Source organism: Arvicanthis niloticus, chromosome 9 (genome assembly GCF_011762505.2).
Source record: "Arvicanthis niloticus isolate mArvNil1 chromosome 9, mArvNil1.pat.X, whole genome shotgun sequence".
Taxonomy (NCBI): domain Eukaryota; kingdom Metazoa; phylum Chordata; class Mammalia; order Rodentia; family Muridae; genus Arvicanthis; species Arvicanthis niloticus.
In genome coordinates this window covers 45,574,873-45,599,465 of record NC_047666.1, presented here as the reverse complement: position 1 = coordinate 45,599,465, position 24,593 = coordinate 45,574,873, and the positions used below count along the sequence as shown (strand labels likewise).

The 24,593-nt window shown below is 37.3% G+C and overlaps 2 protein-coding genes across 6 annotated transcripts in view; one reads left to right on the top strand and one right to left on the bottom strand.

Moving 5' to 3' along the window:
• The window catches only part of Crbn (cereblon), a 20,768-nt gene extending 3,774 nt beyond the window's left edge, over nt 1-16,994 (top strand). For both annotated transcript variants that reach the window (XM_034511319.2, XM_034511317.2), the window contains exons 3-11: nt 67-269; nt 935-1,084; nt 4,225-4,384; nt 10,634-10,696; nt 11,640-11,724; nt 12,112-12,227; nt 12,619-12,683; nt 13,313-13,444; nt 14,040-16,994. In XM_034511319.2, the coding sequence (XP_034367210.1) occupies nt 67-269; nt 935-1,084; nt 4,225-4,384; nt 10,634-10,696; nt 11,640-11,724; nt 12,112-12,227; nt 12,619-12,683; nt 13,313-13,444; nt 14,040-14,220 (1,155 nt within the window). In that variant the 3' untranslated portion in view covers nt 14,221-16,994. The remainder of the gene's footprint in view (nt 1-66; nt 270-934; nt 1,085-4,224; nt 4,385-10,633; nt 10,697-11,639; nt 11,725-12,111; nt 12,228-12,618; nt 12,684-13,312; nt 13,445-14,039) is intronic.
• Trnt1 (tRNA nucleotidyl transferase 1) lies at nt 12,679-24,593 on the bottom strand. Of its 4 annotated transcripts, none has more exons than XM_034511320.2 (9): nt 24,486-24,593; nt 23,702-23,875; nt 21,767-21,960; nt 20,572-20,710; nt 19,022-19,148; nt 17,123-17,322; nt 16,185-16,438; nt 15,762-16,046; nt 12,679-13,500 (listed from the first exon to the last, which is right to left on the bottom strand). In XM_034511320.2, the coding sequence occupies exons 2-8, from the start codon at nt 23,847-23,849 to the stop codon at nt 15,798-15,800; spliced, it is 1,311 nt and encodes a 436-aa protein (XP_034367211.1). In that variant the 5' UTR covers nt 23,850-23,875; nt 24,486-24,593; the 3' UTR covers nt 12,679-13,500; nt 15,762-15,797. The 4 variants fall into 4 exon arrangements, with proteins under 4 accessions (XP_034367211.1, XP_076796315.1, XP_076796316.1 ...); XM_076940200.1 differs by having other exon boundaries at nt 24,534-24,588; XM_076940201.1 differs by having other exon boundaries at nt 13,312-13,500; nt 24,543-24,584.

Here is a 24,593-nt window from a genome sequence, read left to right as displayed (position 1 = left end):
ACTCTGCTTTATTCCTTAGTGGGTTGAGGTGTAGTAAGTGTGTGTCTTGACTCTGTTCTTGAGTAGTACCTGGGAGCTGATATGGAAGAGTTTCACGGCAGGACTTTGCATGACGACGACAGCTGTCAGGTGATTCCAGTCCTTCCTGAGGTGATGATGATCCTGATTCCTGGGCAGACATTACCACTGCAGCTTTCTCATCCACAAGAAGTCAGTATGGTGAGGAACTTAATCCAGAAAGACAGAACCTTTGCAGTTCTTGCATACAGGTAAGAGATTAGACAGATGCGCCTACCACCCTGCCAAGGTCAGTGTGGCAGCCAAAGCCAGCTGGGAATTTGCAGATGCTGGCCAGGGGTGTGAAGCAGATTTGCTTCACACTTTCAGTGTTTCACTATTTTCACAGTTTAGCTGTGTCTGGCTCTTAAAACACTTCCACTCCGTTCATGGAAAACCTGCCTGGAATCTGAGTTCAGAACTTTTTTTATTTAAAGATAGCTAAGCTTTTAAATTTTCAGGTAAAGGTTACTTTTCCTTTTCAAAACTCACAAATTGTACCAGTACAAAACCCTGGTAAACTGAAGCTGTTCTTCAAATAGCCTGTGGCAAATGAGGGAATGTAGTGGAGGCAGGAAATGGCCACAGGAAGCTTCCCTTCAGGCCTGCCCCGCCCCCCACAGATGCTTAGCTACCGTCCTTGTCTACCAAAGTGAAAGAAAGACCTTTGTGAAATAAGGATTGAAAACTCTTTAGCCCTGGTGATTTCAGTGTCCTAAAAGTCTACCTTTATTCTAAAATGCACTGTTTGCCTTCTGGAACCTTGTGTGTTAGCTTGACAGTGAGGCTTGGCTGCTATAAATTTCTGTATTGCTTTTGCCAGTTTTGCATAATTATAAGCCAAAGCTGAAAACGCTGTACATTTTTGTCTTGGAAGTAATGTGCAAGAAAGGGAAGCCCAGTTTGGAACAACAGCAGAGATCTATGCCTATCGAGAGGAGCAGGAGTTTGGAATTGAAGTAGTGAAAGTGAAAGCGATTGGACGGCAGAGGTTCAAGGTCCTCGAACTTCGAACACAGTCAGATGGGTAAGAAGCGCTGAACATCTTACAGGGAGATGATCTTTGCTAACTTACTATTTTTAATTGACTAGTTATTTTATAACTTTATTAGTTGTTCTCTTTGCCTTCTAAGGTGAAAGCCCATGCGTAGTTCTAAGTTGATGCTTAGCAGTCACTTGTCAAGTGTAAAACTGTTGAGGCTTCGTTTTCATCTCTCAGTCCGGAGTGTGACTTAATGAGGAATGAGGCTGTGGCATTGCTTAAAAAATATTTCTAGGTGATTGTAATAGCACTCCTGGTTTGGGAATAGTAATATAAGCCCCAAAGGTAGGAACGCTGGGGGAAAGGCTTTTGGATGGAAGAGCTCTCTGCAGCATACAAGAGTAGAAGACAAAGCTGTAATGAGCATGCGTAGCAGGACAGGTGTGGTATTGGCAGCACTCCTGCCTTGCTTGAAGGCCACACTGAGACATATGCCAGCTGCTGCACCTCAGCTGGACCAGCCATGGAGATCTGTGGCTATTTGCAGTGTGAGTTGTTTATCATCCCAAGGTGTCTTTTATATGAGTAGTGAAGAAATGCTGTTGTCTCTGCACCGTGTGAAGCTTAGAAGGTCCCTGGGGATAGTAACGTAGCTTTTCATATGGTCAGGAAATACAGTTTGTTTATACCTTTCTATTAAATTCTGCTGGCTTAGCCCATCTTCTTAAAAAGAAAATGAATTAGAAGCAAGCATTTGTCTTACCTGGTTCATGTCTTGTCTCGGGCACACAGGAAACACCTGTTATGTCTTAGGAGACAGCCTCTCTGGGTTCTACCTGTTTGTGGGGAATTGTTCACTAGTCTGTGGTCAGAATTGAAAGTTCTGTCAGGCATCTTTATTTCACGTGGTAACCAAGCACAGGCAGGTTTGAAGATTATAGGAATCAACAAGAATGTGAGCTGCAGTCATGTGAGGACAAGATTCATTGCCTGTTATGTTCATACTCGTAAACAGCTGTAAATATTAAGTAACATGTGTGTACAAGTCAGGCATTTGAGACAAGACATTGGGTGGGTGTTGAGTCTTGAGTGGCTTGGTTTTCTCCTGGTCCTTCTCTAGAACATTTTATTATGCAAGTTCAGAACCTTCCTAAAGCTCTGCCTGAGTCTCTGCGTAGGCAAGCTGCTGGAGATGTGACTGAAACTTTTGTGGTCTGCATTTGGGGTAGCATTAGGTGAATGAGAACAGCGGTCATTTGGTGGTCAATACTGTAGTAACTGGCTAATTGTTACTAACAAATTGTAATTACTTCCTGTATGCATCTTGATACACATTGGTTACCTTTGAATATTACTTTCTAGAAGCTATGAAAGAAACTGACTTGGGAGATAGTATATTTCTGTATGTGACTTCAATAACTGGTTGTATAAAACTCTAAAACATAAGGTGGAAGTAGTCACTGTCAGAAAGTAGAATAAGAAACATGGTTAGAATCTAGAGAAAATTGATGTTGCACTGACAGGAGGACAAGCCTTGGAAAGGAGAATTATTTCTAGTATTCCATATTTCACTGTGTATTAAGACCTCTCAGAAAGATATGACTCAGCTTAAAAGCCCTGTGGAAGAAGATTTCTTTGCCCCTACTTTGTCCCTTGTCTACAACCATCACTTAAAATGGTCAAATGATAGAAACCATGAAGGTGGTCTAGGACAGTCTCTTCTTTTGGCAAGTGAATAAGCATAAGTACCCAGAGAGGTTACTTGCCCAAAATTATACAAATAAATAAGAAACACCTCATTTGTTCCACATTCTGACTTTCAAATTTTGACCATTATACCAGAATTTCTTATTATCACATTGGGAACTTAACCCTATGAAATCTGCAGTTTAAGATTCAATTTTTGTTTTTGTTTTTAACCTAAATTACACTTCATATATGAAAAGCACAGTGTTACCTTCTAGCCTTTCCTATTAAAAGTCTGTTTTTCAAAGAGTGGGACCCTTCAGAAACTGTTTCTTACAAGTATATAGAAAAGAGAAATTCACATCCTGCTGGAATTCTAAGATTTCTTACCTGTCAATCTGAGATAAGTAATTTGTAGTTAAAAAAGTTTGAACTATATATATATCACAAACACTTTAGGTGAAAATTAAAATATTGTAACATTTTGGTTTTGAAGAGATAATGTTTTCTTTGAACCACATTTGCTGAGGTGATTACTGGGATGCAGTAGATGCTCTGTGACTTTATTTATACATTAGCCATCTACACTTGTAGTTCCTTATTTACAAGCATTATAAAAATAGTCCCTAGTCAGTGGGAATGCAAAATCCTAAAGTTTTCAGAGTTTCCTCAATTTCACATGCTTTTATAACCTTTGTTATAAAACAGTGTTACTATAATCATAAAGTAACTGTCATAAACACATTAGGGAAAACCAGCAGACACAAACACACGGGCATGCATGCCCACATCCACAGACATTCTGAATAGAGACCTTGAAGGCTCATTTCAGCTCCTGTGTTGAAAGCTGGTGCTGCAAAGAAAGACCTGGTATGATATAGAGGACATTGGATCCACAGTGTCTTTGGTACAATAAATTTTTGTTTAGGAACTGTGTATGTCTGAGTTTGTGTGTGTGTGTGTGTGTGTGTGTGTGTGTCTGTGTGTGTGTGTGTGTGTGGTGTTTATAATGCTGTATCTTACTGTCCAGAGTACGTTTGTATGGGATTTTTTTGTCCATTCTTTCTCTACCTGTTTTTGTTCTCTGGATATTAATGATACAGAAAGAGTGTGTGAGGCCCACAGTCTAGAGATTAGGGGATAGAAAGTTGTATTATCTAAGAAATTAGATGTGTCAGGATAATTTGTAACCTTTATGATGAGTTTTTAAAATAAATTTTGCTTCATTTGTGCCTGCATATTTATCTGAAATGTATAATCTCTTGATTCTAATTCTGAGACTAAAATCTATATCTAAGTTATCTCATACTTTATATTAAGATTTATTAAAATTGTGTTGAATTTCTTGTGTGTATTTATATATTACCATTTGGTCAATTTGCTTAATACGGGGAACTTGGGAAAGTCTTAATATTTAAAATTATACTATGTCGAGAAACTTAGAGTTTAACTTAGTGTGTCTTAAAAATGAACAACATGCTTGATTCTCTTTATTTTAGAATCCAGCAAGCTAAAGTGCAAATTTTGCCAGAGTGTGTGTTGCCGTCAACCATGTCTGCAGTTCAGTTAGAATCACTCAATAAGTGCCAGATATTTCCTTCAAAACCTATGTCTTGGGAAGACCAGTATTCATGTAAATGGTGGCAGAAATACCAGAAGGTGAGATGCTAATTTCTTATGCGTCTTCTAGAACTGAAGACAGATTGCTTTTAAAAAGTCGCAACTCTCATGACATTCTATAGATACTGTAGCTCCCTTGATCATAGATGGATTTAAAAATAATTCGCCAGCCTTTATTCATGAAAAGTAGCTTACAGTAGTGGTGAAATGTCTCAGAATTGTAAGACTTTCTTGATTTTATGCCTATCATGCATATATTAATGGCCTGTGGCTCTTAGTTTCCGTAGCAACCAAAGTTCCATAGGAACTCTGATCATGTATTTGGCTTTGAGTTAAGTGCTGCATTGAAGAAGGGTCAGAGTTGTTTGGGCTAGCATTCACTGGCAGGAGAAAGGAGTGCTGTCCTGGGACTTTACAGAGGAAAGATTTTATCAGTTGATTTTCTCCATGCCTCCTGCCAGAAATTGACCTGAAAGTTTAAGGTATTGCTTCTGTGTTGCTGGAATGTAGCTCAGTGGTTGAGGTCTTGCTTAGCATGTTCAAGGCCTTACATTTGATCCCAGCTGAGAAAACCCAACTATGTTTCCTTGGGCATTATTTCTTATGTATTTCTTTGGCTAAATGATTTCACCTCTTAGGACCGAAGTGAAAGGTGTTGTGCCTCATTGGTGAGGTACGAACCTCACTGTAGGTGTGCATGGAAGTACAGTTTTAAGTATAAAATGTGCTTCCTAAGTTTATGATTTCCCCAAAACTGAGAAATGTACTAATTTGTAAATTGGGGTTTTTTTTTTTAGTACTTTGTAAAAGTACAAAAATATTATTTCCATTATAAACATGGAAAGTGTGTGAATCATTACCTTACTCTTTGTTGAGTTAGAGTAGGGAAGCTTTACACTTGGATGTAAGTAGTGTGGGATCCTCAACTGATATGAATTCATGTATCATTTTTGTGACAAGTATCATTTTCTTTTCACTGTTCTATCACACTTAGTGTTTATTTTCTAGAGAAGTTGTGTTTGATGGTCTCATAACTGTTAGGGTATACAATTAATTTTTCTTCTTGTTCTCCATTCTGTTAGCCATTCATGAATAGTATGCCTTAATTACTGTTTCTAAGAAGCATAATTAGATGTCTTAAACACATGGAAAAGGATAATGAAAGAAATATATTTTGAAGCTTTGACATTGTTACTGCCTTAAGTTGCAGGCAGCTTTTGGCCTATCTGCACAGTGCTTCCTTTTCCAAACTGGGTATAGAGATTTTCAAGGTATTTACCTGTATTTATCAATACAACAGTGGGGAATTATATTCACAATGATTTTGAAAATAATTCTTAGACCAAGTATGTCAAAAGATAACTCTGTCAAGGAGGCTTTATTTTTCTAATTAAGCTATTTAATGCTTAATTATGTGTCTGCCACTTGTTTCCTAGTGAAGTGGTTATGTGGAAAATTCCTATCAACATGCTTCCTACATGTCATGTCCGTCTTTAGTTGTTCATTCAATGGCTCGATATTTTTTCAGCAGGACTTATATATTAAGATTATAATTCAAACTGGGATGGTAATGGGAATCCTTAATTATATCTATTTTCTAACCTCCTCTTTGAAAAGTTATAAATGTATGATGGGACTGTGGTAAATAACTGATTGTTTTTGGCCTGTATAGCAAATCCTGTCCAGCTCACAGGACCTTGCAATTCTAAACTTGAACTTCAGTTAAACACAGAACACAACTTATGACCTTTAACTTTGTGTTACTTACTGGTTAAAGTCTTCATAATCCATGGCTAAAGTTTCTCAGCATGTTTACATTGAATACTGATTTTATTTTATTTTATTTATTTATTTTTTTGCAACTGGACTGCTCACTGGCTCAAAAGCAAAGATTGGTCTGTGCTTGTCCGGGGACAGGTACCTGACATTACTGTGTGGTCTTTTCTGTCATCCTGAACTTGCCCTCAGTAGCCCTTTGCAGATTGTCAGAAAGTCACCAAGGCCTCAACAAAAGGAAGTAGGGAATGGGGAAGGGGAACACAGAAGGTTTTAAGAGAGTAAGAAAAGAAAAAGAATCCTTCAGCTTATGAATTTTTCAGATTGTTTCAAAGGTTTCCTTGTTGAAGTCAAAAAACATAAGTAAAACAACTGTTTTTAGAAAATGTATATTGTACCCACTGACTAGTAAACTCTGTTGTACCTCTTAGATTCATTCTGTGTCTAAAAAATATAGACTGTAAAAAAGTAGTGCTCCAGGGATGGTTGGCCAGGACTTCCTGTTAAGTGTGCATACTGTGCTTGTAAGTGGACATTTGATTACTTTGAAAATGGGGCATGCATTGCTTGTGCTTAGACAGACCTGGGGTGAGTTCAGTCTTCTTCAAAGAATTTATTCAAACTCACTTGTACATCCCACCACAAAGTAAAGTATAAAAAGTATGAGTCCTTTTTTCATGGCTGAGCAGTAATTAAGGTGGCAGAATTGAGAAACTTCTAGAATGATTTGAAGGTAGTTTATTCCTCTTACAAGGAAGATAAAGGATCTTGGAGAATATGGTCTTCCTGGGATATAGTTAACCAACTACTCCCAGATCACCTCAAATAGTGGTGAAGCTTCCTTAAGTGTTCTGTGTGCAGTGTCCCATTGTGACAAGTAGCGGTAGAGACCTGATAGACATATGCACACACTTCAACATAGTGGATATTGAGAAGGGAAAAACATTAGCCAAGTTAATTGAGAAACACTTCGATCTCATTCTGTATAGAGAGTTGATTTTCTGATATTTGGGCTTTGAAACCGGTGTTTACTTTGTTCTGCTTTTCTTTTTCTTTTTTACTATTATTGCATTATGACACCTTTCTAAACTTACTATAATGGTTGGAAGACATTGTCTCAGATGACAAACTTGAATTTACCTTTTTGTCCAAAGGTATCCATATATAACACTTGCCATGTTAATTCCAGAGTTGAAATATGAAGTAAGTGTAGTGTTGAATGCTTATCCACAAGGTTGTTCCTGCGCATCCTGTGGAGCAGGGTTGTTACGGGCACTAACTTACAAAGGCAGGGCCCTCAAATAAGCTCCCAAAGGCTAACGTTTTGTCCTCTGGAGTTTAAGAAGATATGAAAACTCATTTTTCTTAAACATTATGTAAAAGGATAGCCACTATCCTTCTCTTTGCTAACTGTCTTTTAGGAAACTTTTCTGTATCCTTTGACATCATTCCTTTTTTAAAGCTGCGGCAGGCTGTTGTGTGGTTACATTGTAACAACACACCAACCTCGTTGACTTGAGCTGCACTAAATGTACAGATTCTTTTTGCACAGGTACATATGCTCAACCTTGGTAGTGAGGTGAAGTAATGAGGGCTTGGAGTTGATTTTAACAGCCCCTTATAAGAGAGGTCATGCTGGAAATATTTTTTGTTCCTGTGGTTTCACAGTACGCAACCATGTTTGTTGATCTGACAAGTGTGCCTTATGAATTTAACTTAACTTGCATAATTGCTTTTAGCATTTCATTTAATGGCTTTGTGTGTTTGTCTATGAAGTTTCTGTTTATATTTTTTCCTACAGGCTCACTGGCTTCCAAGAACTCATTAGTTTTGTCATTGTAATACACTTGTTTCCTCTCGGTTGTCATCAGTTAGTTTTGATTTTGGTGTGCTATTTTACAGGGAGTTTTTGACTTTATGTAAGTATAGTTTAGTGTGCTGCCTTAGAATTCTAAATTATAACTAGTAACTTCCTAAGAAAGGGTATGTACGTATTTTTTCTCTTGTAAACAAAAGTCCATGTTTATCCTCCTATGAACATTATTATCTCCAGGTGGCTCATATTTGCCCTATGACAGTTGGCAAGAGTTTGTTGTTCTTCAGCAATTTGAGTATCCACCTCTGACCAGACAGGTTTTAACTTTTACTTCTCCTGTTATTGTCTATATGTACTGTACTGTTGTAGCTTTCTCAAGTTTGTAAACACTGAATACAAGTAGGGTCTCTGGCCTTCTCACTGCTATTTTTTAGTAAAACTTCCTAATATAAGTTAGGTCCTGTGTATTCTATCGACACAGAAAGACTTGTGATTTTTGCACACATATTATGCATATATATTTGTGTATCTACCACCAGCTTATAAAACACTAGAATAGTAAAGATCATAGCAGCTCTTAGTACCAAGAGAAATTTGATAAATGAAAGAAAAACAATTCATTTTAATAGGAGATCAAACCAAAAATATCTCTTGGCCCATGTAAAGGAAGTCAGTAGAATGATTACTTTTAACTTTTCCCTATTATCAGTTTCATTGTGAATTTGATAGGCTTTTCACAATTTTTAAAAATTCTTGCAGTTTCATTTCAAGGGACTTTATGTGTATGATCATCAGTAAACTGTTCCCTGAACGACTGCAACATGTGTGAAGACAGTCCTTAGGCTCTTTAAGTACCTCAGCTTTCTGGCTAGTATTTCAGATTTATTATAGGATAATACTTTTACAAAGTAATCCTTAGGAACACCTGTGAACTGTGAAGGTTCAACAGCACTGACACAAAAGAGAAGCCACTCCCTGTGCAAGTCAAGAGGACTCATGGATAAGTGTTTAGGTGGTTGCTCTGTAAGAACTAACAGTTTTCCTTTCCATTGGTGTGATTACTGTAAAAAGCATATTAAATACATTTCTTTGTACAGGATAAAAGATTTTTAGAAGTCCTTTGCTTCAAAGGGAATTAAGACACCAGCTTGTTTGTATGTTGAGGCCATGCAAAACGATGGTATTGTCAGTGCGTTCCTGTTACTATGTTAAGATGTCACGTATCTTTTCCTTATAATTATGTAAATAAGTGCATTGGGCTTCTCTTTATCTTGTGTCAATTTATACTTTTGCACTATGCTTTATGCCTTGGTGCTAAAGAAGTGATCATCTTAATATGAAAGTATGTTTTACTACCTAGTTGAACGTGTGACAGCCACTGCAACAGAAACTTTTTCTTGGTTTCCTGTTATTTGTAATTTAAAGTATTTCTAATTTTAGGAAGTAGACTTCTTTCCCAAAAGTATAAGCCTCATGGGCTGTGATTTACTCTTTTATATTAGTTATATTATAGATGCATAATATCCTAAATATACAAAAATGATGAACACATTGAATAAACACTGATTAAATCCTAGCTACTTCCATTATAAAATATGTGACCTCCTGTGCTTGGCTTTACTTACCTTTAAAATGGAGTTACTTCTAGTAGCCATCTGGTATTGTAATAGAAGATGAAATTCTTGCCACAGTATTAATAGTTTTCATGGTGATTACACCTTAGTTATGTGTTATTACTGGTACCACATTAAAAAAAAAATCTATAATTGAACTATGACAGTAATGTTTGGCCTGAGATACAAAGGACAGCTTACTGCAGAGGACCTAAATCTTTTGCTCTGGCTCATTAGGCTAGATTCCTGAGCTGAGCTTTAGTAGAAAACTATCCAGATCATCTCTAGGTAGACTGAAATACAAGTTTATGCCAAGCTCTATTTTTTTTTTCTTTCAAGTATCTACTTTGAGCTGTAGCCCAATGTGTGCTTTAGAAAATCGATCTCTACCAAGTTGTAACTCCTAAAATATTTGCAAATAAGAATCGTATCCCCTTGAAATACACCTCTAAACCCTCTATTTGGAGAATTTATCTTGGGCAAGATTACTGAAGAAAATAATTCATATATTTAATATATATTACATATATTCTGTGCAATATTTAGACAATAATAGGCTAGGTCGTCGTCTTATTCCTTCTCCCCCATCAGAACAATTAATAATCTGCATAATCTACCCATGATAAAGGTCCCATATTAGCATAACATTCTTTTATACTTGTCAAAGCGTAGTTTATAGTACACTATTGTGTTTTAGTTCTCTACCATATTCAGTACAAATGCTGTGTGAGCTTGTAATCTAGAAGCAATAGGGTGTACCATGTAGCTAAGTGTACAGTTTCACCACTCACATAGTGTTCAGTATACTTTGTGAGCAGCATTTCTCAGTGTGAATCCTTGTCATTAAGGTATTCAAAGTATTTACATCTCTATAAGAATGAGGATTCCAGATCTAGTATTTCAAAAGCATAAAAGTATAATTGTCAAACATTTCAGATTGTGAATACATTTCAGATAATCTGTTGGTGATTATCTTTTTAAAATTGGAAGTGTTTTTATAGGACTAATCATTTTTCAGATATTACTATTTGTATTATTAGAATCTTTCTCTTGAATTTTAATAAGTGGCACTTTTTGTTTCAGAGAAAGTTTCACTGTGCAAATCTGACATCGTGGCCTCGCTGGCTGTATTCATTATATGATGCTGTAAGTAACTTGACTGAAACTTGTATGTTATTTCAGTACTTGTTTGTAATTTATTAAAGTAAAACAGGCAGGTGTTACTGGGAAGTTGTCTTTTATTAGAATTTTTATAGTCCTATAATTTGTAACATAGCAAAATATGATGATAAACTTTGGTTACCGAAATTAAGAATATAAGAATTCTTATATCTCAATACCTATTTTCCAAGTAAGTATATTCTTGCATATCTCTGCAACATTAGCATGTGCACCTGCAAAGGCTTGTGCTTGTCAGGTACAAGAGTACACTGCCCCTGCTTACAAACCCACTAGGAAAACAATACTAGGGTAATGTAAAGAATCTTGATTTGGAACAAACAGACTACCTTCAACGCTCCATGTCAGTTACTCTGATTTGGGACAGATGGGTATAATAATACATAGTAAGCATTAAACAAATGTTGTATTTCTTAGTGAATTCCTGCCAAGAAAATTAAAAACTAGAAAAGTTAAACAATATGAGCATGTATGATGTACATACCACTGAAGGGAAATGGAGTTGGTGTGTGCCTTTCAGCAGCTTTTGAGTCATCACAACGGCTCAGATGCAGCCTGTGAGAGTGTGCTAATGCCTGGGAAAAGACAGACAGCACTTTTTATATAAAAACTAGTTGTCAGGTGAAGTGTGTAGATAGTAAGTGTTACTACAGGAGCACAGTGTCATTTGCACGAAGTCAGAAAAGTACTTGAGTCAAAAGAGGGTCCAGTTCTAGCAGGAGCCTAAAGAGCATCCAAAGGCATTTAGAATCATTCTCCTTGGTATAAAACAGCCTAAAGGCAAGAAGCCTGGGAATTAAATTTAACCAATTTCACCTTTAAAATACAGACATTATACCTGGTCTCAGGTTTAGTACCAGTGTATGGTTTTTAAGGGTCGAACCTTATTGTGGCTTTTGTTCCAAACCAGGAAACATTAATGGATAGAATTAAGAAACAGCTACGGGAATGGGATGAAAATCTCAAAGATGACTCTCTTCCTGCAAATCCAATAGGTATGGCAAGTGCTTGCTGTATTGCATGCTGCTGAAAAAGGAAAAAAAAAGCCTTAAATATTACTGTTTAAAGCAACCTCTGAATTCTGAAAAAGCATTTACATTTCTTTTACTTTGAACATTTTTAAATGAAATTAATATTTCAATCCACAATGGAATCCTCTTATTGTTAATTTTCTAACTTAAGTTGAATTGCAGAAGTGGAGATCCTTCATGTTCTTTAAAGAGCCTTTACAAGAGAAGCTGGCTCTAAGACTTAGCTTTCTGTGTCATCTTTGTTCGTTTATAAGCCAGTTTATGTACATGTATGACTTAAAGGAAAATAACTTAAGTGTATATTAATGATTCCTAAGTTTAAAGCCTGCAAACCTCACTCTGTCTTTTAAGACTTTTCTTACAGAGTAGCTGCTTGTCTTCCTATTGATGATGTATTGAGAATTCAGCTCCTTAAAATTGGCAGTGCTATTCAAAGGCTTCGCTGTGAGTTAGACATCATGAACAAAGTGAGTAAAGCGTCCATGTCTGTGGTTTAGATTTCAGTCAGGATATGTAGACAGCTGAGATCACAAGCTACTGTGATCATGTACTAACACAGTCAGATACTACAAGTGTTTACTGCTACAGTTTGCATTAAAAACATCTCTAATCTGAAGTGCCCTGTAACTTAGACCATTTCAAGTTTGGCAGATTAGGAATATATAAACAATATTGTCCAACTGAATATACTTTATTCATTCAATGGGAAAATTTGAGCCATTTCAAATTATTTTTGCAGTCTATAATGTAAATTTGTTTGCTTGGAAGTGTGATCTCTACAACCCAAGACATTAGTTCCCTAGAGAAGTTTATTCATCACCTGGGTAACATGCCTATTGTTTCATTTAATCTTTTTAGTGTACTTCCCTTTGCTGTAAACAATGTCAAGAAACAGAAATAACGACAAAGAATGAAATATTTAGGTAAGATCTTTACTGTATTTTTAATCTCTCTCTCAATATATTTCCAACTTCCCTTTCAGAATTCTGTGGTTCCACTTTCCATATTTCCTCCAGTGCCTAAAAATATATTCAGTAAAGAGCATAAACACAGGGAAGGCTGTCTTCCAGCCTGGAAACATCTCTAATATCTATCCAATGTTTTTCCCCTTAATTTTTGTATAGAGACGTCCTATCTTGAAGCATAATATGAATGCTTCAATCATTACATTTCAGCTAGTTCTGCTACACAGGACCAAAATTGGGGTAGGTCTCTGAATATGTGTTAATGCTGTCAAACATAACACTGATGAATTCATTAGAATTATAAATCAAGAAGGTAAGGAAGCTGATAATCTGGGTAAAGCCTGTCTAAAGATAAAAACATGACCTCACTAGGCTTTGTATTTCCCTTTGAATCATCAAAGAACATTTTCAGGCCAATCGAATATCTGCCAAACTCCTGTATACTGGCCTTATATTTTACAGAAAGTCCTGTATAATATCTAATATTGAAAGGTTAAAAAGCATAACATATCCCAAATAAGCAAAAAATTGGAATTACTCTTTTTCTTTTCATTGTCTTATTCTCCACATTGTTTCTTTGTTTGCAGTTTATCTTTATGTGGTCCAATGGCAGCATATGTGAATCCTCATGGATATGTACATGAGACACTGACTGTGTACAAAGCTTCCAATCTGAATCTGATAGGCCGGCCTTCTACAGTGCACAGCTGGTTTCCCGGGTAATATGGCTGTTTTTTGTTGTTGTTGACTCTTCATTTAGTCTTAAACAAAGCTTCTAGAAATGACACCAGACAAACAGGACAGAAATAGTTTAATCATTTCATCCATAGGTCAAAGCAGGGACATGAGATGTAGAAACCAGTAAATCCTGCTTTTTTCTAGCTTGCTTTAATCTGGGTCTCCCTTTTTCTTTGGAAGTGGCAGAATTAGGGATTAGTGACTTACTATCCTTGCACTTGAAGAAAATCCTCTTATTTAGCATCATTCTTGAGGATTCTTTAAAGCTAACATTAATATGCTAATGTTAAGCACAATATGCAGAATCCTCCATCTGAGAGAAGTAGTTCATGCTCTCCTTCATCTGCCTCAGCTATATCTCCAACAGAAATGTAGAAGCAAGCAGTGGGGTTAAAGCTGGAGCCAACAGCAACATAAAAGACAAGTGCAGTAATAAATTACAAACCAGAGTATCAATACAGTACCAAATTATAACAAAGTGGTTTGTAAATTTGAGGTTTAAGAGAAATTTAATGGCAAACCTAGACCAGAGGTTAAATAGTTTTTCTTAGCTTCTCTCTTTCCTTCAATTTATAGGTATGCATGGACCATTGCCCAGTGCAAGATTTGTGCAAGCCATATTGGATGGAAATTTACAGCCACCAAAAAAGACATGTCACCTCAAAAATTTTGGGGCTTAACTCGCTCTGCTCTGTTACCTACAATACCAGAGACTGAAGATGAAATAAGTCCAGATAAAGTACTACTTTGTTTATAAGTGCACCTGTAGGAGTGACTTCCTGACAGATAATTTCTCAAATCAGATCTGCCCAGACAAAACTGCCTCTGATAATGTGTATAGTGGGTTACTACATTTGGCTACCAAGTTCAACAGCAATTGGTTTAGGGAATGAGAGAGCAGTGTAAAACACAAGGTTGGATTCAGAAATACTTGCTTTTAATAGCTTGGTGCCTTTATCCTGTTGAATCTATGTCATGATAGGATAAGAAAACACAGTTGAAATAATGGGAATGGCTATGGAACAGGATAGGGGCACCACTGCTCTAAATGATGAATGTTCCAGAAGCTGGGTTGGTAAGCACAAGACAGAGGCAAAGCAGTGTAATTTTAAAAGGACTTTGCTCCTTTCAGTTTTCTTTAGCTTATCTGAGATACTGATTTGTAAATTTTGAAAATATTAAAGAGTAAAATAAGCAGTTTGAGCAGAAAAAAAATAGCATTTGGTGTATTTGCACTATTTATTTGATGAGCCTGTGATGTGTAGATCCCTTTAACTAATGTGTATATCCATTTTACATTTCATTTGCAAATGTAAGTGAACAGTATATATTTCTAGGATTATACCATTTAGGGAATAAAGTTAAAGCAACTGAAGGGCATCTTTAACCTGGCCAACACTAATATCTATATCCAAATCTATTTAGTTGAATTATGTCAAAGTAATCAAGTAAAATACTTAAAAAGTGTAAGTACAGTAATAAAATGTAACTCACAAATAGGCTATTCCTCAATGTCATTTTTTAAAAAAGTAGTAAATCTATTTCATTCAAGCTGCAGTAATGAAGTGGGGGAATTATGCCTTTACTGCTGCAGTATAATCTGATGATCCATATACTGTTTACCATTACTTTCAGACAGTGCTGTTTAAAGGAATCTTACACACACGACATAGTGCTTTGGTGTCACTCCTTCTGTGTAGATGGCAACAGCGGGAACTCCATAGTTTAAAATCCACGTTATTTACTGACCTGGGTGAAGGAGATTTTGATGCCCCTATTTTATACAACATAACCCTACTTGACTTTCAAGAAAATTCAAAATCCAAAAGCTACTGTTTGCTTGTACAGACATCCATGAGTGGCTATGCAGTAAGTAGAGTTAATTATAAAATATCAAAAATCTAAGCCATATCCATCGAATTAGTAAAATAATGTGTTCACTATCTCTGGCACCTGATATAAAGGCAGGAGTCTCAACACAAGCCCTCCTGTTATTCCTACAACTTTCTGAAATAAGAAACACTCCTGTTATAAATAGGTGCCATTGTGGACTAATTCAGAAAACAGCTAAGACAACATAAACTAAGTTATTTTAACACAGTTACCACATTTTAAGATCAACAGCCAGTCTAAATAAATAACAGCTATGACTTTTCTCACCTGGCGCTGCTTCAAGATTTGGAAAATTCAGTTAAGCTGTATTAAAAGGAGGTAAGCTTGAGCTTAGTTTTTCCATGTACACTCATGCTGTTTCTTAGGGTTTCAGTAAGACATAGAAGGAAAGAAAACCAGTCTTACCAAGACTTTCCACTGTTTCATATGGAGCTCATTTTTTTAGGTCTTCTTTATGTAACTTAGTAGTTCATCTTTTTCCATTTGGTAACCACTTTTCTTCCACTGTTCACGCAACTGCTGTAGCAGGATCCCAATTTCCTTCCCTGAAGAAATGCCCACTTTCCTGATGTCATGCCCACTCACAGGAAATGGCGGGACAGACCACTGCTGCATCTCCTTGAGAAGACCATGCTCTCCTTGGTACTTCAGCAGCTCACAAATGCGGGCAGTTGCATCCGGTTCCCTAGACTAAGTGACATGATTTTATCATATACTAAACACTCACAATTTCATTCTACTATTACTTATATCAAATCTACAGTTTGAAAAGTTATTTCTCTCCAGTTAGTGCAAACTATTTTCTGATCAAACCTAATACATACTTACATCTATAACGAAGTCTTGGTACGGTCTCAGTGGTTCTGAACTGTCTGTTGCTTTAACCAAGTCTTTCCTGTTTTTAACTATAAATAAACCCAGGTTTTTCTCCTCTTTTGAAATTTTCAATCTCAAATCTAGTTTTGTGACATCATCTTGTACTCTGAATAAAGCGGCCAAAAGAGTCATTGGTTTTGGTGAAAAGCCTTCAACATTTTTACTGACTCTGTTAAATTCTTCTAAATTTGCATTAGCAGGTAAACCTGTATAAAGAAAGGAGAAAAGTCATTTTTTTCTTAACTACAAAACCCTCACTCATCTCTTAAACTATGCAGATTTTTAAGAATGTGTAGTGTTCTTTCTCCACTGCTTTATCAGCCCACTTGTCACTTCCTTAACTCCTAGAGGAAATCTATCTATCATGTTCTTGTTTCCTGTAGCAAGATGTGGTGTGAAGCTCAGGAGCTGTGACCACGTCAACATATGCCTTCTTAGTCATGGTCCTGTCTGCACCCATTCCCTACTCAGTAATTTTATGTTCTTGTGAAATAGTTAAAGTTACTGTCTAGAACATATTGGCTATAATCATTAATTACCTTTCTATATATTAAGTATTCTTGTGACAGCTCTTCTCTTATTATGCATTAACATTGTTTCCTCCTACTTTCTATGAAGGAACTTTTATTTTGAACTCTTTATGATGATAAACCAACTCAACCTGCAAAGCCAGTAATGACACAGCTTCATCAAACTCAAGTGTTCTTGCTGAACTAGTATTTATTTACCCATAAATAAACTATTTCTACCCTTAATCCCAAAGTTTATCTCAGAATTTCATTTCACTACTTTAAATTCCTTAGGTACGTAATACAAAACATTTTACCTCATGTAATTTTACACTAGGCATTTTGTTGCTAGAAATTCACATCTGTATAAACTGTTCTCACCTATGTGAGGAGCCACATCAAGGTCATAGATCAGGTGGATCAAATGGTTTACATGGTCACCAGTAAGAATTTTCTTCAGTTCTACCCAAATCCTCTCTCCTGATATTCCAGCCAGGCCTTTGGCGTTTTCTGCAATTGCTTCTAGAGTCTCACGGTCATGCTCATGGTCATCAGAGTTGTCGACAATTCTGCCATAAAACCTGTAAGATATTTGATAATGTGTGACCTTTTTTTGTTGATTACAAAAGAAAAGAGAGATACCCTCAGAGTTGTTACCTCTGTACATGCCTGGATCACCACTTAAAATATTTTCCATTTTTACTACGGATGTCCCATCTACATCTAGGTGAGTGATCAACCAAGCATAGATAGTGCTATACTTTTAAGCCTTGATGTTTGGACTGTTACTAACAGACTGTTTGCATAGACACAAGTTTAGAAAACTTGGATTTACTGACAAAATATGCTGTGCTACACAGTACTCTGAGTAATCTCAACCAATGAACAGTAAGTGTTACTAGATGTACACTAGCCAGGTAGGGGATTTTTTTTGATTTTGGTATTTTTCCTTAAAGGTCAGAGTTTGGATTTAAAAAAAAAAATTACTTGTAAGAAATTATCAAGATTCAACCTACAAAATATTTGTAAATGGTACATCTGATGAGGCATTACTTAGATTATAGAAGAAACTCAAATGTGCATGAAATTACAGGACCTTATTACAGTAAGAATAGCTGTTATCAAAGTTAGCAAGTGCGACAAAAGTTATACAGAAACCCACTTGTAAAACTAACCAGAAATAAACTAGTACAAGCCCTGTGAAAGCTGGAGCTGTTCCTCTGAAAATCAAAAAGAGATGCACCCTAGAGTTTATCTATCCAAAGGATGTGACATCTGTCAGGAGGTAATGTTGGCTCTCCTGTGTTCACTGTGGCTCACTTCTGAAAACAAACAGCCAAGAAATGAAAACGTACTGATGACCAACTGACAGTGGCCTCAAACTTGGCGTATAGCCAAGGCTGGCACTGAACTCATGACCTTCCTGCCTTAGGCTCCCTTGGTGTTAGGATTATAGGCATATCTGCCACTCTTGAAGCAATATCCTGTCATTTGTAACAATAAATAGAGATAAGAGTTAAATAATCTGTACATAGAAAGCCAAGTAATGCATAATACACATGTAACCAAACTAGGGTAAGCTCAAAAGCTGAGGACTAGCATATGTCAGCTGACTTCCCCACGAGGACTAAGGTACAGACACACACAGATGGCAATCTCATCATTGCTGCAGAGTAGCTCACAAAAAGTTCAGAAGGGGATTGAATGCTTTTATCAGAAACATGATCGCTTTGAGGGAAGAGATGTTTACCTTCAATTCCAATGTACCAAGACATTACACATACATGATGTATATATATATATAGCTAATGTTTGTGCACCTGTTTAAAATCTACAAAAATTAAAACCACTAATACTCACACAACTCCAATGCATTTCACACTTAGCAAGTTTTTCCAACAACTCTGATTTGTTGTATCACTCACTTAATAGCATTCTCTTTATGTGTGTCATTTTGTGGTGAGGCACTAGATATGTTTTCACAGCATCTGGACTCTTGAGTTCGTGAGAGCAGACACTTTAACTCATTTCTCTGTAATTAGAGCACCTACCACAATACCTGCCCTGTGGTAAGGATTTAAACCACAGAATCCATGAAGGAAAGACATTAATAATTCAAAGCTTTTATACAGAACATACTACAAAGAATGGTTCAGCTATGTATACTTCAGAATAAAGGCCAAAGGTTGCTACTCAACACTGAAGACAGATACCTGGGTGTCTCAAGGGGTGACATGAAAAAACCGAAATTTTCTATTGTTGAAATTTTTAAGTTCTTACCTGAAATACCTTAAAATTCGAAGATAATCTTCCTGAATTCTCTGTTTAGCATGTCCAACAAATCGAACCTTTTTATTTTTTAAATCTGCATAACCATTAAAGTAATCAAACAGTGTACCATCAAAACCTAGTCATCAGAAAATAGAAGAAAAATCATTAGCAAGGATTTAGTAGGAAGAAAAAACAGTGAAAACTACCAAACAGTCAAGTTCAATAAGAGTAAGAGTTAAAAATGAAAGCCTAGGTTGTAACAGTATTCATATATATTACTACTAAGTGACAGACAGGACCTTCAAGAATAAACAAAATCAATTTACCACATGTGTATAAAGTAGGATGGAGGGGAAGACAGCAGATAGAACACCAGATAGACACAGAACATAAACAGCAATAATCTTCTAAGCGTAAGACGTAATACTACGAAGATGAGAATAGGAGACCCTGGCTCGGTACCTTTCCCAATCTCTGTGCACACACATCTGCATGCATTCAGAAACAAGATCATCTTAAACACTGTAACAGACAGAGTAGTACTCTATTTATGAACTGCTGGAGTGTGTGAATGGGCTGGTCCTACAAAACCAAGGCTGCAAAATCTCCACGACCGAGGGCAACAACAGGAGATCCAAGATGAGTCCTAGTAAGGTTTCAGTATTGATAGAGTAGTTACAGGCCAGAGGCCTTGTAGCAGATCAAGGAATCACTGTAGTGAAGATCTGCAAGCAGAGAAATGTGGACAAAACGGTATACTGTGAGACACACTGACACACTCTAGCTTCCAAAGAAGCTTTTCCTCTGTTGGGGAGGTTACAAGGGAGGAGGGCTGATACAAGGGGACAGGGAGATGAGTAGGACTGGGGTGCATGATGTGCAGTTTACAAAAAAATGTTTCCATTTTTTAGAAAATATAAGCTTATTGGCAAAAAGAAAAACGAGAAAATTACAAGCTTGAGTAAAATTATGGGGAAAATTATCTCCATACCAAGATACTAATGGCTAATTTCCCTAATATGCAAAAGCTATTTTGAAATAAACAGACCAAGATGGCAAAATACATATGAGCTCAGAATTCAAGACATTGAGAAGAGTTTCTAAGATGACCTAAACACACACTCAAAATTCAAAAACAAAAAGCAGACCATATAAATAAAAAACAGGTTAAAAAAATTAAAATCCAGGAATCTTAAAAAAAATAACATTTCAGCCTTTAAGTCACAATACAAGTTTTTGAAAAGCTTTTCAGATTTCCTTCAGACTGGGTAATACCTGTCTGATAAGAGGCTGTAACAAAGCAGGCACTCTGGGTTCCACTAGACTCTGAGCCCTCCTCCCCCTGACCCCCAGTTAAGCACTAACAGTTACTTCCTTAATCTTCACTACAGTACTAAAATGGAAACAGACACAAACACTCCAGTTTACAGGTAGTGATGTTACCTTCAACTAACAGACTCATAAGTTCAACTTTAATGTTAGATAACCTTTCCATAGCACAGGCTTAACACAGAAAGGAGGCTCTCAGATAGACTGGTCCTATCTTCTCAAGAGATTACCTAGAAACATAGAATTTATAGTAAGATCTCTTCGTTCAGCATCTTTCTGCCAGTCGGTTGTGAATTCTACCTCTGCATGTCTCCCATCAGTGGTGACATCAATCCGGAGTGTAGTAACTTCAAAATTTTCTTCATGAAGCTGCAGTAAAACACAAGTTCTGTTGTTATTGTTTGAACTTTTAGCGTAAGTATACACGTGTGTGCTACAGCCAAGGCCAACATGCCCAAATTTGTTGTCTCCTTCTGCTATTGGGGTCCTGGGGACAAGATTCAAGCTGTCAGGTTTGGGAGCAGGTGGCTTTCCCTACTGAGTCACGACAATGGCCCCACAAACTCTTTACTAGTTTCTATATTTACCACACTACATCTTTTATAGTCACTTTAATGTATATCACATGTCATTCATTTAACAAAGGAGATATATTCTAAGAAATTTGTTGCTAGGCAATTTCATTAATATTTATTTAAAACTTTTTACTTTTAACTTTTTTAACTTTTGAAACTTGAGATACAACTATAAAAATAGTTTATGTCCTGTTGTAAATCATAGTCCCTCTTTTTAAAAGAACTGTTTTGTTAACGAATCACAGATTGGTTTAGTTTTGTGAGAGAAGGAAAGGGTATGAAGATCAGCAGCATCACGGTTGTCCACCCCCACATCTTGGCCCACTGCAAAGGGTTTATGGAGCTACACAGATGGCGTGGTGTCTCCCATAGTTAATAGTAGTGTCTTGTGGAACAGTCCAGAAGACCTGCCTGAATACAGTATATTTCCAGAATGCAGCTATAAATAACAGTCATAAATGCAAACTCTGAACCTGAATTATCGAAAAACTATAGTATCAATACCCTAGAAAGATGGGCAAAGGGAAATTATATGGGCTTGCTGTGGAGAGAGGGGTAGGTAAGGACGTGCTTCACAGGAATGAAGTGTATCTTCAAACCTACAAATGAAAAACATAATCTACAAGAGAGGACTTACTTGACTTTACCTCAGAAACGTAAAAGTGAGAAAAGTATCAAACTCACATAAGTAGCTCCAATGGAAGAGCACAGACTCCAAAGGGTAGGGAGCATGGACATTTCTACTGAGACAAACACTCCAGTTTACACTCCAACTTTTAAAACTTGGACAAACCCGTTACACTTCACATAGTCACAGAATGCCATAGCCAGTACGTTCAGCTGCACTTACCCTGGCAGTGATAGTCCCGTGCTTCTCTCCTTTGTTGTTGATCATGCGAATGCCAGCCGACTGAAACATCTCCTTCATCTGGGTAGGGGTGGCAGTGGTGGCAAAATCCACATCTTGAGGCTTCACCCCATTTAGTAAATCCCTCACTGCCCCTCCTGCTATTCTTAATTCATGATTCTCTTTGGCAAATAATTCTGAGGGAAGAAGATTTGTTTGTCTAGTTTTAGTTGTTTTTAGCACAATGTGTGATTAAAGATTAAGAATAATATAAGCACAAGGTCCTGTCACATATTACAGACAGTAGAGATCACTGAACTGAACAGTTTTCTATGAGAAGGAAAGCAAGTCCTATCTTCGGAAACGGTTCTCCTACTGTAGACTGCTCCTTAGAACTGCAGGAGAGATCTTTAAAAATTTCTTTCTTATCCGGAAGATAGTTCAAAATTCCAAGACACCTTAGAATTACCACTATAAACATGATTATCATCAACAGAAAAGCAAGCAATAAAACAATTGTGCTTGCTTCTCTATGGTGTATGTGTGTACTTTAGAATGAAACTCTTTCTCTTTGGGACAAATGTAGACAGTATGCTTATGTAGGAAACTTATGAAAAATATTATAACAAAGAACCCTTAAAAAAAAAACTGTATATATTATTTGAAACCAGTCTGCACTTGTGCTATATACAGTATGAACACTATCTAAGGCATGCCTTGCATGGTTCATGAAGGATTACTCTGGCTTTCCAGTTAGTGTTAATCCGAGGTCTCACCATCTAGCTACAAATTAAAGATAGCTTACCAAACAACTACTTTCTATCAATCCAAAAGCTAAGAATACCATCAGATAGCAACTTGTTCCTATATATTCTACATACACTATTAATTTCACTCATTTCTTTTTAGTTTTCTATTGGACAGAGAATTTCTGGCATTTTCTACTCTGGCTAAATCACAGTGTAAGCAGCATCATAAACTCAAATTGACACCCTCTACTTCACCTAAAGAACTTAAAATGTTCTCCTCAGTAAGTACCTAAACTAAACTACTACCATCATCGAATTTCAAGAGTAGAAAAGTAGCCTTGGGAATAGCATAATCTTAAAGCAATGTTTCCCATGGTTCCTTCAACATAAATTTATGGAGTAAAAACAAAGCAAATAGATGTTTGTCCTTTGGAGAGTCAGAATCCTAACAATTGTTTTAAAAGTATTTCAAGGGCCTGGGAGATGTCTGAGTGGGTAAAAGACCTTGTTACCAAGGCTGATGACCTGAGTTGCATTCCTGGAACACACAGTGGAGACTATTAACTTCTACAAGCAGTCTTCTGAGCTCAACACAGAACATATACCCTGCTCACCTCAACACTAAAAAGGAGTGCATGTCAGTCTCTGAGGTGGTTTACACAATCACACACTATATTCCTGGAAGCCATTTTTGACATACCAACAGGCTTTAAATTGCAGCTTTATATTTAAATCTACAAGCTTTATAGGTGCATATACAGAAAAAAGAGGAAAGTTCTATTTCCTTCTGTACTCTCAGAGAGCAATACAGCAAAGGAAAACATAGCTTCAGTGTTAACAAACAGGGTGACATCAGACTCTGTAATTTAAAATCCAACTCCTTCAATGAGTTATTAGGGAAACAGACATGCGCTTCACTTCCTAAGCTCGTTTCCTCTTCCGTTCAGGAGAACACATATCTAAAGATGTTGGGTCTCGTTACATAATGTATGGTAAATGAAATTTCTTGGGGGACACAGAAAGGTTGTGCTTCATGCTGCAGTCAAATTCCCACCATTTTCAATATACCCCAAGTAGGTCTGTCTTTCATTGGAGCCACAAAAGTATCTCAACGCTGGCAGAAAGATGTCTGCTTGTACTTTTCTGTGGTAAACAATTCCAAAGCCCAGAGGCAACCTTAACTTCTCACCTGTCAGACTCTTCAATCCTTCTGTGAAAAGTGACTGGAATTCTGGAGATTGCAACTTCATTGTAAATAGGTATCGCTTTAGAAGGCACAATCTACTCCAGCTACAGCTCAGGACCTGCCTGTGCCAAGGATACAGGAAGCTCTGCATCTGGAAACAAGTCACCAACCACACATCTACAATGCAAACACACAGGTACGCTAATTAAACTTCGAAAGGAGGGCAAACAAACGCTGTCAGACAGCTCAACTAGCAAACTCCTTTCTCCGGATAAAAAATGTGCAAGTGATCCTTTAAGGAACACTAAACCACTTCGATGGCAGCTACCCAAGTACTCTTGCTACGTTTACTATATCGGAAGCAGGAGGGACTTAGAGTGCCAGAAAATAAAACATTAGATTGCAGCAACAGCAGGTTTCCAGAACACATCAGTCACACGTGCTCATCACCCTCGTCCCTAACGCAACGTCGGCCTTAAGGTTACTGCCTCCCAAGTTGGAACTTTGAGGGTTGCCTCGGCAATTCTCGCCGTCTGCTCGATCTCCAAGAGGTGGGAGCTCTTAAAGGACCCCCCCCCAAAAAAAGTAGCGCGCCACGAGAACAGCTACCCTCAAGCAGGTCACATATTTGAAACACCTGCTTTCTTCCCTAACTCCTGAAATCTGCGCGGAACCGGCCCTGAGATACGACAGCCACCCAAGACTCAATGAAGAGAGACCGGACGTCGCTCAGAGCAGGGAGCAGCCTCCACCTCCCGCCACCTCCCAAGGGCGCGATCGGACGCACGCTGCACAGTGGAGTCCCCAAGATGCCTTAAAAACGTGGCGTTCCTACTCTGAGGACCTGCTTCTCCGCCTGCTGGCCCCGGACGCACGCGCACTTCCGGGTCGCGGC

Excerpts from the sequence above, each read along its gene's own strand:
- Trnt1 (XM_034511320.2), bottom strand. The coding sequence starts at position 23,849 with ATGCAGAGCTTCCTGTATCCTTGGCACAGGCAGGTCCTGAGCTGTAGC. Across the intron at positions 20,711-21,766 it reads ACGGGACTATCACTGCCAGG|CTTCATGAAGAAAATTTTGA; the intron begins GTAAGTGCAGCT and ends GTTTTACTGCAG. Across the intron at positions 16,439-17,122 it reads TGATGTGGCTCCTCACATAG|GTTTACCTGCTAATGCAAAT; the intron begins GTGAGAACAGTT and ends TTCTTTATACAG.